This window comes from Molossus molossus, unplaced genomic scaffold (genome assembly GCF_014108415.1).
Source record: "Molossus molossus isolate mMolMol1 unplaced genomic scaffold, mMolMol1.p scaffold_m16_p_12, whole genome shotgun sequence".
Classification (NCBI taxonomy): domain Eukaryota; kingdom Metazoa; phylum Chordata; class Mammalia; order Chiroptera; family Molossidae; genus Molossus; species Molossus molossus.
This window is the reverse complement of record NW_023425347.1, coordinates 84,460,820-84,476,199: the sequence shown is the minus strand read 5'-3', so window position 1 is coordinate 84,476,199 and position 15,380 is coordinate 84,460,820. Positions and strand designations below refer to the sequence as shown.

Below are 15,380 nucleotides of genomic sequence, written 5' to 3'. Positions count from 1 at the left end.
GTGAAGGGATGGAAAAAAAACTTCCAAGCAAACATAAAGGAAAAAAAAGCTGGGGTAGTAATACTGATATCTGATAAAGTATATTTCAAGATGAAGGCCATAACTAGAGACAAAGAAGGTCACTACATAATATTGAAAGGATCTATCTAACAGAAAGCTAAAACCTTGGTAAACATATGCACCCAATAGAGGAGCATTAAAATATATTTAAAATCTTCTGGAGGACTTCAGAGGAGGAATTGACAGCAATACAATCATAGCAGGAGACTTCAACATCCTCTGACATCACTGGTTAGATCCTCTAGACAAAAAATTATCAAGGAAACAGAGACTCTAAATGAAGCACTAGACCAAATGGATTTAATAGATATCTACAGAGAATTACACCCCAAAACTACAGAATTCACATTCTTCTCAAGTGCACATGGGACATTCTCAAAGATAGACCACATGTTAGGGCACAAACTAAGTCTCTACAAGTTCAAGAAGATTGAAATAATATCAAGCATCTTCTCAGATCACAATGGCATGAAACTAGAAATAAATTGCAACAAGAATATGCAAAGACATTTGAACACATGGAAGCTAAATAGAATGTTATTAAACAGTGAATGGGTTACCGAGGAGATCAAGGAAGAAATTAAAAACTTCCTGGAAACCAATGAAAATGAACACATAACACAAAATATGTGGGATGCAGTGAAAGCTGTTCTGAGAGAGAAGTTCATAGCACTACAGGTCTACCTCAAGAAGCAAGAACAATTTCCAATAGACTAACCTCACAACTTAAAAGAACTAGAAAGCAAACAAAAAGAAAACCCCAGAGCAGGTAGAAGGAAGGAAATAGTAAAGATCAGAGAAGAAATAAATGACATAGAGACAAAAAAAAACCAACCAAAAACCAATTCAAACGATCAATGAAACAAAGAGCTGTTTTTTTTTTTCATCCTCACCTGAGGATATTTTTCCACTTTTTGTTCAGGTAGAGTGGGAGGGAGAGAGAGGAACAGAGAGAGAGAGAGAAACATCGATGTGAAAGGAACACATCGAGTGGCTGCCACCCACACAACCGACCAGGGCCGGGGACAAACTGCAACCGAGGTATGCGCCCTTAGTGGGAACCGAACCTGGGTCTCTCAGGACTGCAGGCCGACGCTCTAACCGCTGAGCCAAACCGGCCAGGGCAAAGAGCTGTTTTTTTAAAAAGATAAACAAGATTGATGGACCCTTAGCTAGACTCACCAAGAAATAAAGAGAGAACCCAAATACACAAAATCAGAAATGAAAGAGAAGGAACAACTGACACCACAGAAATACAAAGGATTGTTAACAAATGCTATGAACAATTATGTGGCAACAAATTTGACAATCTAAGCGAAATGGACAAATTTTTAGAAACACATAGTCTCCCAAAACTGGACCGGGAAGAGATAGAAAACTTGAACAGACCAATAACAACTAAGAAAATTGAAGATGTAATCAATTCTCCCAGCAAATGAAAGCTCAGGCCCAGATGGCTTCACGGGGTAGTTTTACCGAACATTCAAAGAAGAACTAACACCCATTCTCCTCAAACTATTTCAAAAAATTCAAGAAGGAATACTTCCAAAGTCGTTTTATGAGGCCAGCATAATTCTAATTCCAAAACCAGAAAAAGACACTACAAAGAAAGACAACTACAGGCCAATACCTCTGATGAACATAGATGCCAAAATCCTTAACAAAATACTAGCAAATTGGAGCCAGCAATACATCAAAATTATTCACCATGATTCATGGTGGGATTCATCCCAGGGTTGCAAGGCTGGTACAATATTCGCAAATCAATAAATGTGATACACCACATAAACAAAATGAAAGATAAAAACCACATGATCATATCAATAGATGCTGAAAAAACATTCAACAAAATCCAGCACTCATTTCTGATGAAAACGCTCAGCAGTGTGGAAATAGAGGGATCATATCTCAACATAATAAAGGTTATATATGAAAGACCTACAGCCAATATCATACTCAATGGGCAAAAACTAAAAACATTTCCCTTAAGAACAGGAACAAGACAGGCATGCCCACTTTCACCACTCTTATTTATCATAGTACTGGAAGTCTTAGCCACAGCAATAAGACATGAAGAAAAAATAAAAGAGATTCAAATTGAAAAGGAGGAAGAGAAACTGTCATTATTCGCGGATGACATGATATTATACGCAGAAAACCCTAAAGACTTCATCAGAAATCTACTAGAATTAATAAATGAATTTGGCAAAGTAGCAGGGTACAAAATTAACGTCAAAAAATTGACGGTATTCTTTTTTTTTCTTTTATCCTTACTCGAGGACATTTTTCCATTTTTTGTTCAGATAGAGTGGGAGGGGGAGAGAGAGAGAGAGAGAGAGAGAGAGAGAAAGAGAGAAACATCGACATGAAAGGGACACATCGAGCCCTGGCCGGTTTGGCTCAGCGGTTAGAGCGTCAGCCTGCGGTCTTGAGAGACCCGTGTTTGGTTCCCGCTAGGGGTGCATACCTCGGTTGCAGTTTGTCCCCGGCCCTGGTCGGTCGTGCGGGTGGCAGCCACTCGATGTGTTCCTTTCGTATCGATGTTTCTCTATCTCTCTCTCTGTTTCTCTCTCTCCCTCCCACTCTACCTGAACAAAAAATGGAAAAGTGTCCTCTGGTGAGGAGAAAAAAAAAAGAAAGGGACACATCGAGTGGTTGCCACCCACATGACCCAACCAGGGCCAGGACAAACTGCAACCAGGTACGTGTCCTTAGCAGGAACTGAACACGGGTCTCTCTGGACCGCAGGCTGATGCTCTAACCGCTGAGCCAAACCGGCCAGGGCTGATGGCATTCTTATACACCAATGATGAACTCACAGAAAGAGAAACTGAAAAAACAATCCCATTTACCATCGCAGCAAAAAAATTAAGATACTTAGGAATAAACTTAGCCAAAGAAGTAAAGGACCTATTTGCAGAAAACTACAGGACATTGAAAAAAGAAATAGAGGAAGATATAAAAAAGTGGAAGCAGATACCTTATTCATGGATTGGAAGAATTAACATCATTAAAATGTCCATATTACCCAAAGCAATCTATAGATTCAATGTAATCCCCATCAAAATACCAATGACATATTTCACAGAACTAGAACAAATACTTCAAAAGTTCATATGAAACCAAAAATGACCCCAAATAGCCACAACAATCTTGTAAAAGAAGGACAGAGTAGGTGGGATCACAATACCGGATATCAGGTTATACTACAAAGCTACTGTAATCAAAACAAACTGGTCCTGGCACAAGAACAGACATATAGACCAGTGGACCAGAACAGAGAACCCAGAAATTGACCCAAGACATTATGCTCAATTAATATTCGACAAAGGTGGCAAGAGCATACAATGAAGTAAAGACAGCCTCTTTAATAAATGGTGTTGGGAAAATTGGACAGCTGCATGCAAAAAAAAATGTAACTAGACCATCAACTTATACCCTACACAAGAATAAACTCAAAATGGATAATAGACTTAAATGTGACTTGTGGATCCATAAAAATCCTAGAAGAAGATGTAGGCAACAAAATTTTGGACCTCATATGCAGCAGAATTTTCACTGATACATCACCTAAGGCAACAGAAACAAAGGAAAAAATAAACACATGGGACTACATCAAATTAAAAAGCTTCTGCACAACAAAAGAAACAACCATCAAAATGGAAAGGGAACCCACTGTATGGGAGAGCATAATTGCCAATGATACATCAGATAAGGGTTAATTTTCAAAATATATAGAGTGCTCATACAACTCAACAAAAGGAAGACAAAGAACCCAATTAAAAAATGGGTAGAGTCCTGGCCGGTTTGGCTCAGCGGTTAGAGCGTCGACCTGCGGTCCGGAGAGACCCGGGTTCGGTCCCCGCTAAGGGCACGTACCTCGGTTGCAGTTTGTCCCTGGCCCTGGTTGGGTCGTGTGGGTGGTAACCACTCGATGTGTCGCTTTCACGTCGATGTTTCTCTCTCTCTCTCTTCCTCCCACTCTATCTGAACAAAATATCGAGGAAAAAAAAATGGGTAGAGGAACTAAATAGACACCTCTCCAAACAGGGCATACAAATGGCTAAGAGACATATGAAGAAATGCTCAACATCACTAACCATCAGAGAGATGCAAATTAAAACAACAATGAGGTATCACCTCACACCTGTCAGAATGGCCACCATCAACAAATCATCAAACAACAAATGTTGGCGAGGGTGTGGAGAAAACGGGACTCTAGTGCACTGCTGGTGGGAATGCAGACTGGTGCAGCCACTATGGAAAACACTGTGGTGTTACCTCAAAAAATTAAAAATTGAATTGTCATTCCACCCAGTGATCCCACTTCTAGCAATATACCCTAAGAAGCCTGAAACACCAATCAGAAAGAATATATGTACCCCCCATGTTCATAACAGCACTATTTACAATAGCTAAGATCTGGAACAGCCCAAGTGTCCATCAGTAGATGAATGGATAAAAAAGCTATGGTACATGTACACAATGGAATACTATGCAGTTGTAAGGAAGAAAGAGCTCTTATCCTTTGAGAGGACATGGAGGGGCCTGGAGAGTATTATCCTAAGCGAAACAAGCCAAGCAAAGAAAGACAAATATCACATGATCTCATTTATTTGTGGCATATAATGAACATAACAGTCTGAGGAACAGGGTAGACCCAGGGATGTGGAAGTAGGATACAGACTGACAACCCTCATAAGGGAGGTGGGGAGGAGGGAGGGAAGAGATAAACCACAGAACTTATATGCATGTACGCATAACCGATGGACATGGACAACAAAACTGGGGGTAGGTTGGAGGGGATGGGGAGGAGGGTGTCAGTAGGGAAAAAAGGAGAAACATCTGTAATAAAAATAAATTAATTAAAAAAAGAATATTATAACCTTAAAGATTGAGTACCCAAAAAAAAGAAAACAAAACATAACTCCTAGCCCCTTTCAATAAAAATACTTTTAATATTCAATTTTACTCAGGAACAGATGGTTATACAAGAGTAGTCTTTAGGAAGAAAAGTTAAAACAGAGTTTATAATAAATAGAGAAAAATATCTAGTACATTATCTTTCTGGCTATAAAAAAATCATTTGCTAAGAAAAAAACTCAGTCATTTTTTTTTCTTTATTGATTTTAGATAGAGAAGAAGTGAGAGGGAGAGAGAGATAGAAACACCAATGAGAGAGAACATCGATTGGCCACCTCCAGCATGCCCCCCACTGGGGATCAGGCCCACAACCCAGGCATGTGCCCTGACTGGGAATCAGACCAGGACCTTTCAGTTTGATTCCTTGTGTTCTTTCCAGAGATGTTTTGAGTGTATATAGACACACATGCACACAAATGTGTATTTTAATATAAATATATTTACATGTATGTGTTTAAATATGTATTGAATATATATTTTTAATGTAAATATTTAATATGTATATGTATTTAATATAAATATGCAACCAATCTTTTTTTATGTAACAAATTTGGAGTATTTTTTTAATCAACATATATATTTCATTCATTAAAATGTTTTAAATGATTATATAGTAGTAACATAATATATATAACCAGTACTATTGATGGACATTTTGAGTTAATCTCAATACTTTGCTATTACAAACAAGGTTGCAGTGAAGATATATTTAATGTATGTATGTATCTGTGCACTTATATGTGACCAGGGCTTGGAGCAAACGGCAACCGAGGTACATGCCCTTGGCTGAATCGAACCCACAAATCTTTTTTTTTTTTATCCTCACTCGAGGACATCCTTCCATTTTTTGTTCAGATAGAGTGGGAGGGAGAGAGAGAAGAGAGAGAGAGAGAAACATGGACGTGAAAGTGAAAGAGACACATCGAGTGGCTGCCTCCCGCATGACCCAACGAGGGCCAGGGACAAACTGCAACCAAGGTACATGACCTTAGCGGAAACCGAACCCTGGTCTCTCTGGGCCGCAGGCTGACGCTCTAACCACTGAGCTAAACCATCCAGAGCTTTTAATATGTTTTTATTGATTTTTTAGAGACAGAGGAAGGGAGAGAGAGAGATAGAAACATCAATGTGAGAGAGAAACATTGATTGGCTGCCTCCTGCATGCCCCTTACTGGAGATCAGGCCTGCAACCCAGGCATGTGCTCTCTCCAGGAATTGAATTGGTGACCTCTTGGTGTGTGGGTCAGTGCTCAACCACTGAGCCACACCAGCTGGGCAGATTTTTCTTTTTAATCATTACCTGAGGAGAGAGATAGATAGATAGATAGATAGATAGATAGATAGATAGATAGATAGATAGATGTGTATATATATATCTATAAAAAAATTTTTATAGTTAAAAAATTTTTTTTCTTTATTGTTATATTAGAGAGAGAGGGGAAAGGAGAGGGAGAGAGAGATGGAAACATCGATGAGCGAGAACATCAATTGGCCACCTCCTGCATACCTCCCACTGGGGACCGGACCCACAACCTGGGCATGTGTCCTGACTAGGAATCAAACTGGCAATCTCCTGGTGCATGAGTCAGTGCTCAACCACTGAGCCACACCAGCTGTGCAGAGGATATATTTTTGATCTTTTTTAGAGAGAGGAAGAGAGAGAAACATTGATATGAGAAACATCGATTGATTGCCTCTCGTGTGCTCCCCAACTGGGGAATAAAAATACAACCTTGTTATGTGCCCTGACTGGAAATTGAACCCATGACCTTTCTATGTATGGGACACCATACCAGCCAGGACTAGAGGCAGAAATTTTAATGTTAAAACTTTTTAGGTCATTTCTAGTCACCATTTTTTCCTTCACTTAACATTCTTTATAAAGTATTACTAACAATATGTATCATATTCTAGAAATAGTCACTGACTAAAGCTTAAATTTAATATTTTTTGAATTCTGACTGATTAACATTTTAAACCTATTTTATTTAACCCTGAGCTTACATTCAGTGAAACTGGGTATCTTCCTTAGAAGTATCCCAAACTTGCCCTGGCCAGTTTTGCTCAGCGGTTAGAGCATCGGCCTATGGTCCAGAGAGACCCGGGTTCGGTTCCTGCTAAGGGCGCGTACCTCGGTTGCAGTTTGTCCCCGGCCCTGGTTGGTTGAGTGGGTGGCAGCCACTCGATGTGTCCCTTTCACGTCGATGTTTCTCTCTCTCTCTCTTCCTCTCTCTCCCTCCCACTCTATCTGAACAAAAAAATGGAAAATGTCCTCGGGTGAGGATAAAAATAAATAAAAAATAAAAGTATCCAAAACTTTTATCTCTTGTATAGAAAAGAATAGGAACTGAAAGTTTGGGTTTCTTTTCTTACAATCGCTGTTAACAAAAGTAAAAGAGTTAATTTGGGGAGCATTTCTGTTTAGATACTATTTTAATACAGTTAAACTTCCTTATTTTGAGTTAAATGGAGAGGAAAAGTCCAATTAGAATACAGGGTTGTTGTGTTTTTATGTTTTTCTTTGATTGAATCTAGTAACTTGAGGTTATTGGGGGACTTGGATTAATGAATAAATAAATAATTTTAATATACTAGTACCTATTATTCTTCTTACATACAGTCCTGTTTTATAAAAAAAAATATTTTCTGGAGCTGTAGCATTCTCATGTAATCTTCACAACAGTGTTTGAGATCAGTTACTTTATTTCGTTCTTTCACACGTATTTCTTGAGCATCCATGATATACCAAGCACTATTTTTGGGATACATATCAAATAAATCAGAAAAAAATTCTTTTCCTTGGTTATTTGCATTTTAGTGTGAGGAGACAGGATTATCCTTTTAAAAATTATATATGTATGTGTATATATATGTGTGTGTGTGTGTGTGTATACATATATTTAATAAGTAGTACATGTACAAATTTCAAATGTTATAAAATAGTATGTAGTGAAAATAGATTTCCCCTCCTATCCATTTTCTCCCAGCTTCTCACTTTCCTTCCCCAGAGCTCTCTTTCTAGTTTCCCAACTACTATAACTAGTTTATTATATATTCTTACAGGAATAGTCTATGCATATGTAATCATAGTTGTAATATATACTTTTTTCTACCCTAACTTTTATAGTTCCTTTCTATCTGTACTGTTTTTGCCTTGGTTTTTAAAAAATTTATTGATCTGAAAGAGAGGGAAATAGATTTTTATTGTTCTATTTATTTATGCACTCATTGATAGATTCTTGCATGTGCCCTGACCTGAGGATGGAACCTGCAACCTTGGTGTATCTGGACAATGCTCTAACCAACTGAGCTACCTGGCCAGGGTTGTTTTTTTTTTAAATACTTAACACTATATGTTGGAGATAAATTTTTTTTGCTAAATAGATATATTCAGGTTGTTTCCAGACGTTTCCTATTATAAACAATTTCTTATACATATTTTATTTTGACCACATTTAAAGTATATTTTTATTTTATTTATTTATTTATTTATTTATTTATTTATTTATTTATTTATTTATTTATTTTTAATCCTCACCCGAGGACATTTTCCCATTTTTTTGTTCAGGTAGAGTGGGAGGGAGAGAGAGGAACAGAGAGAGAGAGAGAAACATCGATGTGAAAGGGACACATCGAGTGGCTGCCACCCGCACGACCAACAAGGGCCGGGGACAAACTGCAACCGAGGTACGTGCCCTTAGTGGGAACCGAACCCGGGTCTCTCAGGACCGCAGGTCAACGCTCTAACCGCTGAGCCAAACCGGCGAGGGCAACAACCCTGTATTCTAATTGGACTTTTCCTCTCCATTTAAGGAAGTTTAACTGTATTAACATAGTATCTAAACAGAAATGCTCCCCAAATTAACTCTTTTACTTTTGTTAACAGCAATTGTGAGTATATTTTTAGATACATTTATGGAAATGGAATTGTTGGGTGAAAGGGTAGATATGCAATTTAATTTTTGATTAATATTGTCAAATTATTCTCCATAGTTTTGTATCTTTTTACACTTACATTGGCAATAGATGAAAGTACTTTATTTCCCCCACCAGCCATGGTGTTATCAAGTTGTTGTTTTTTTATCCTCACCCGAGGATATTTTTCCATTTTTTTTGTACAGATAGAGTGGGAGGGAGAGAGAGGAAGGGCGAGAGAGACAGAAACAGCGACGTGAAGGGACACATCGAGTGGCTGCCACCCGCACGACCAACCAGGGCCGGGGACAAACTGCAACCGAAGTACATGCCCCCAGCGGGAACCGAACCCCGGTCTCTCCGGACCGCAGGCCAACGCTCTAACCGCTGAGCCAAACCGGCCAGGGCAAGTTGTTGTTTTTTAATTCTCACTCGAGGATACTTTTGCATTTATCTTCAGATAGAGCAGGAAGGAGAGTGGGAGGGAGGGAGAGAGAGAGAGAGAGAGAGAAACATCAATGTGAGAGAGACACATAGAGTGGTTGCCACCCACACTACCCCAGCAGGGCCAGGGACAAACTGCAACCCATGTATGTGCCTTTAGCGGGAACCGAACCCAGGACTCTCTGGTCCGCAGGCCAATACTCTAACCACTGAGCCACTGAGCCAAACCAGCCAGGGCTTATCAAGCTTTTTATATCAGTTACTTAACACTGAGCTCAAAGAGGGGGGGGAAAATCACACTTTGTAAACTATTGCTAATTTGATTTTCTTACTGTTATTCTTCCTGTACAGTTAAAAAATTGCCATGTATATATTATGAAATAACTAAATTTATGTTTAAAGTTTTTTTGTTTTGTTTTTTTAAATCCTCACCTGAGGGTATTTTTCCATTTATCTGCAGATAGAGTGGGAGGGAGGGAAGGTGGGAAGGACAGAGAGAGAGAGACAGACAGACAGACAGACACATCAATTGGCTGCCCCCTGCTCTAACTGCTGAGCCAAATCAGCCAGGGCTGTTTAAATGCTTCCCGGCTGGTGTGGCTCAGTGGTTGAGCATTGACTCATACACCAAGAGGTTGCCCATTTGATTCCCAGTCAGGGCACATGCCCGGGTTGTGGGTCAAATCCCCATTGGGGAGCATGCAGGAAGCGGCCAATCAGTGTTTTCTCTCATTGATGTTTCTCTCTCTCTCTTTTTAAAAATTTTTTTTTCTTTATTGATTTGAGAGAGAGAGGAAGGGAGAGGGAGAGATAGATAGAAACATCAATGAGAAAGAACATCGATCGGCCCATGCTCCGCACTGGGGATGGGGCCCACAACCTGGGCACGTGTCCTGGCTGGGAATTGAACGAGTAACCTTTTGGTGCATGGGTCGATGCTCAACCACTGAGCCCTACCGGCCTGACTTCTCTCTCTCTTTCTTCCTCTCTCTCTAAAACCAATAAAGAAAAAAAAAAGTCCTTAAGTGCTGAATTCACATATATTAAAGATTCTTTTAGCTGTCTCATTTTCCACATTGATTTGCTCTAGCCAAACATTTTTTTTTTGTCTGTACTCTAGGACATTTTTGCATTTATCCTCAGATAGAGTGAGAGGAAGAGAAAGAGAGAGAAACATCAATGTGAGAGAGACACATTGACTGGCCGCCACCCACACAACCCCAATGGGGGCTGTGGGCAGACTACAACTGAGGTACGTGCCCTTGGAGGGAACCGTACCTGAGTCTCTCTAGTCTTTGGGCTGACGCTCTAACTGCTGAGCCAAACTGGTCAGGGCTAGCCAAACATTTTTATAGGTAGTATAGAAGTCACTTCCTTTTTTTAAGTTTATATGGGCCCCGACCTGCTTGGCTCAGCGGTTGGAGCATCGGCCTGTGGACCAATGAGTCACGGGTTGGATTCTGGTAAGGAGCGCATACCTCGGGCCAGGTTGTGTGGGAGGCAACCAGTCGATGTGTGTCTCTCTCATGTCAATGTTTATCTCTCTCCCTCCCTCTCTCTCTCTCTCCCCCTTCCTCCCACTCTATCTGATAATAAATAGAAAAAATATCCTCAGATAAGGATTAAAAAAATAAAAATAAAATGGAAAGTTATGAATTAGTAATGGTTAGATTGATATGATTTTATCATATCAGAAAGTGAAACAACAGATGGTATTTTAATTTTTATTATTTAAACTAAATACTTCCCTCCATCCCCCTTTATGAGAAATACTTATAGGGTTGTTTTTCTGATCTAAGTTCCATTTAAAGTTTTGGAGATATGAAGCATTAGAAGTGGGTTAATGGTAGATGTTAGGACTGGCTAGATTTGAGACAACTTTGTTATATTGTCTAGAATTTGTCTTTTAGTTCTAATGTTGAAGGAAAATATCAACCATTTCCAAGAGAAAAATTCTATATTAAATATTTTAGGTGCTCGCTTCGGCAGCACATATACTAAAATTGGAACGATACAGAGAAGATTAGCATGGCCCCTGCGCAAGTATGACACGCAAATTCGTGAAGCGTTCCATATTTTTATCATCAGAGAGATGCAAATTAAAACAACAATGAGGTATCACCTCACACCTGTCAGAATGGCCACCATCAACAAATCATCAAACAAGTGTTGGCGAGGGTGTGGAGAAAAGGGGACTCTAGTGCACTGCTGGTGGGAATGCAGACTGATGCAACCACTATGGAAAACAAAATGGTGTTACCTCAAAAAATTAAAAATTGAACTTCCATTTGACCCAGTGATTCCACTTCTAGGAATATACCCTAAGAAGCCTGAAACACCAATCAGAAAGAATATATGTACCCCTATGTTTGTAGCAGCACTATTTACAATAGCTAAGATCTGGAAACAGCCCAAGTGTCCATCAGTAGACGAATGGATAAAAAAGCTGTGGTACATATACACAATGGAGTACTATGCAGCTGTAAGAAAGAAAGATCTCTTATCCTTTGAGACTACATGGAAGGACCTGGAAAGTATCATCCTAAATGAAACAAGCCAAACAGAGAAAGACAAGTTTCATATGATCTCACTTATTTGTGGAATATAATGAACATAACAGTCTGAGGAATGGGGTAGTCCCAGAGATGCGGAAGTGGGGTACAGACTGACAATCCCCAGAAGAGGGGGATGGTGGGGGAGAGATAAACCACAGAACTTATATGCATATATGCATGAACAGTGGACATGGACAACAAACTGGGGAAAGGGCAGGGAGGGAGTGGGAGGGGGGAATCAGTGGGGGGAAAAGGAGAAACATCTGTAACAAAAATTAATTAATAAAAAAAAATTAGAACATGAAAAAAAAGATTCACTAGAGGACAAGCAAAAAAAAAAAAAATTTAGTATGCTTAAAACTACATACTGATTAAGACATTCAAACTACTTCAAATTTTAATTTGCGTATCATCATTGCCAGACATTAGCAAGAAACATGTTATTTGGTGATTAAATACTGTGGTCGCAAAACAGAACAATGTTTAAAACAAAGATGTTTGTAGTAGAGTCCGGTAGTTAAAAGCATGGAGTTTGGAGTAAAAGAACCCTGGATTCATGAACTATGTACTTTCCTGAGCCTCTGTTTCTTCGTATATAAAATGAATTAACATTAGTAACTACCTCCTTAAGTTTCTGTGAGGATTAAGTCAGATAATATATATAAAGGGGCTAGCTTAGTGCCTGGAATGCAATAAATACTGAACAAAATGGCAACTCTTAGCATCATAGTCCATCATACTTCTGACTGAGATCAGGCCCTACTCTTTGGGAAGCCAACAGTCATGTTAGAAAAACCCTGAAGGATAACATTTAATTGGAAATACTGAAAGGAATTCTCCATTTAACTTTTACTTCTCATCTCTGATTTTCATTGTAAATAAAAATTATGACCCTGGCCAGTTTTGCTCAGCAGTTAGAGTGTTGCTCTGCAGACCAAAGGGTCATGGGTTCTAGTCCTGGTCAAGAGCACATGCCTGGGTTGCAGGTTTGAGCCCTGGCCCCATTTGGGGTTGTGTGGGAGGTGACCAATTTATGTTTCTCTATTACATAGATGTTTCTCTCTCCCTCCCTTTCTTCCACTCTCTAAAAAACAATGGAGGAATATCCTTGGGTGATAAGAGTCTTGTATGTGTCTTGTAGTTTTCATACTTAAAATATTTTTACTAGAACTATAGTTTCTGAGGTCAACTTATATTACTTCTTCCTTCTTATTTATAAAATAATCTCCTAATCTCACCCATATTAATGGAAGAATACTTTTGGTTATTTGAAATTAATATAGGCATACCTTGGAGATATTGTTCATTTGGTTTCAGACCATCACAATAAAGCGAGTCACACAAAGTTTTTGGTTTCCTAGTACATACAAAATTATGCTTATAATATCTTATAGTATAGTAAGTGTGCAATAGCATTATGGCTAAGAAAACAATGTACATACCTTAATTAAAAAGTACTTGATTACTACCCTGGCTGGTTTTGCTCAGTGGTTAGAGCATCGGCCCATGGACTAAAGAGTCTCGAGTTCAATTTTGGTCAAGGGCATGTACCTCAGTTGTGGTTCAGTCCCCGGCCTTGGTTGGGGTTGTGCGGGAGGCAACTAATCGATATGTCTCTCTCACGTCGATGTTTCTCTCTCTCTGTCTCTCTCTTTCTCTTTCTCTCTCTCTCTTTTTCCCTCCCACTTTATCTGAAGATAAATGGAAAAATATCATTGGGTGAAGATTAAGAGAAAAAAAATACTTGATTACTAAAAAATGTGAACCATCATCTGAACCTGTTGGAAAAATGGTGCCAATAGATTTGTTTGATGCAGGATTGCCACAAACCTTTAATTTGTAAAAACAAACAAAAAATACTCACCCACAATATCTTCAAAGCATGATAAAGCAAAGTTCAATAAAATGATGTATGCCTGTATTGAGAGGTATCAAAAATAAGTAATGCCAACACCAAAGAGAACACTCATGGATCATTCAAATGACCTCTGAGGACCCATAATGTTATATAGATCACATTTTGAAAACTGTTGCTATAAATATGTCAGCCTATAAGATGATTTCCTTCACGTTATTTTGCCTATATAGTTATAGTCATTTGTAAACAAAACTATATTATGTTGGGTGAAAAAAAATGAGACCCACTTAAAGTGGTATAATATAAAAATATTTCAGCCTGGCTGGTGTGACTCAGTGGATTGAGCGTCATCCTATGGACTGAGAGGTCCCGGTTCAATTCCTGGCCAGGGCACATGCCCGGGTTGTAGATTCTATCCCCAGTGGGGGGCATGCAGGAGGCAGCCAATTGATGTTTTTTTTTCACATCAATGTTTCTTTTTTTTTTTTTTTATCCTCCCCCAAGGACATTTTTGCATTTATCTTCAGATAGAGTGGGAGGGAGAGAGGTGAGGGGAGAGAGAGAGTGCAACATCAATGTAAGAGAGACACATCTACTGGTTGCCACCCACACAACCCCAACCGGGATAGGGACAAACTGCAACCGAGGCACATGCCCTTAGCAAGAACTGAACCCAGGACTCTCTGGTCCACAGGCCAACACTCTAACCGCTGAGCCAAACTGGCCAAGGCTCACATCAGTGTTTCTATCTCTCTCTTCCTTTCTCTCTAAAAAGTCATTAAAAACATATGTTAAGCCCTGGTCGGTTTGGCTCAGCAGTTAGAGTGTCGGCCTACAGGGCGCGTACCTTGGTTGCAGTTTGTCCCCGGCCCTGGTTGGGTCGTGTGAATGGCAACCACTCGATGTGTCCCTTTCACATTGATGTTTCTCTGTCTCTCTCTCCCCAACTCTATCTGAACAAAAAATGGAAAGATGTCCTCTGGTGAGGATAAAAAAATAAAAAAAATTAAAAACATATTTTAAAAAATATTTCATTCACAAAGCATGAAAATATTAAAACCTCAGGGAAAAAAAATAAATATTTTTAGGTATTTCTAATAATCAGAAACTTAGGCATAAGCATAAAATTATTTTGTGTTTATTTTTACAGGTATCCCTTGGAATTTCACATTTAATGTAAAGTTTTATCCACCTGACCCAGCACAGTTAACAGAAGATATAACAAGGTAAATAATTTATTAGTAGTTAAATATGTTATAAGTAATTCTCAGTATCATAAACTCTGGAAATTTCTCTTCAGAATTGAAGAAAAATGATGAGCTATTAAACCCAAGATAGAAAGTTTCAGAGCCAGACAATCTTTATTACTATCTAACATTGAGCCAAGCTTACCTTTTGAGGCTGACTCCTCATCTTTTTTAAAATTTATTTAATTTATTGATTTTTAAAAATCCTCACCTGAGGATATTTTTTCCTTTATTTTCAGACAGAATGGGATGGGGAGAGAGAGAGAGAGAGAAAGAAACATCAATGGGAAAGAGACACATAAACTGGTTGCCTCCCACAAGACCCCGACCAGGGCTGGAGACCAAACTGCAACCGGGGCATGTGCCTTTGACCAGAAT

General features: G+C 39.0%; 1 protein-coding gene and 1 non-coding gene across 19 annotated transcripts in view; both read left to right on the top strand.

The window, feature by feature from the left end:
• Positions 1–15,380, top strand: part of EPB41 (erythrocyte membrane protein band 4.1) — a 185,429-nt gene that overhangs the window by 97,142 nt on the left and 72,907 nt on the right. For all 18 annotated transcript variants that reach the window (XM_036257112.1, XM_036257098.1, XM_036257113.1 and 15 more), the window contains one exon: positions 14,906–14,981. In XM_036257112.1, the coding sequence (XP_036113005.1) occupies positions 14,906–14,981 (76 nt within the window). The remainder of the gene's footprint in view (positions 1–14,905; positions 14,982–15,380) is intronic.
• On the top strand, positions 11,316–11,422 carry LOC118627292. The gene has a single exon (XR_004959057.1). It is a non-coding gene; the product is annotated as a U6 spliceosomal RNA (small nuclear RNA).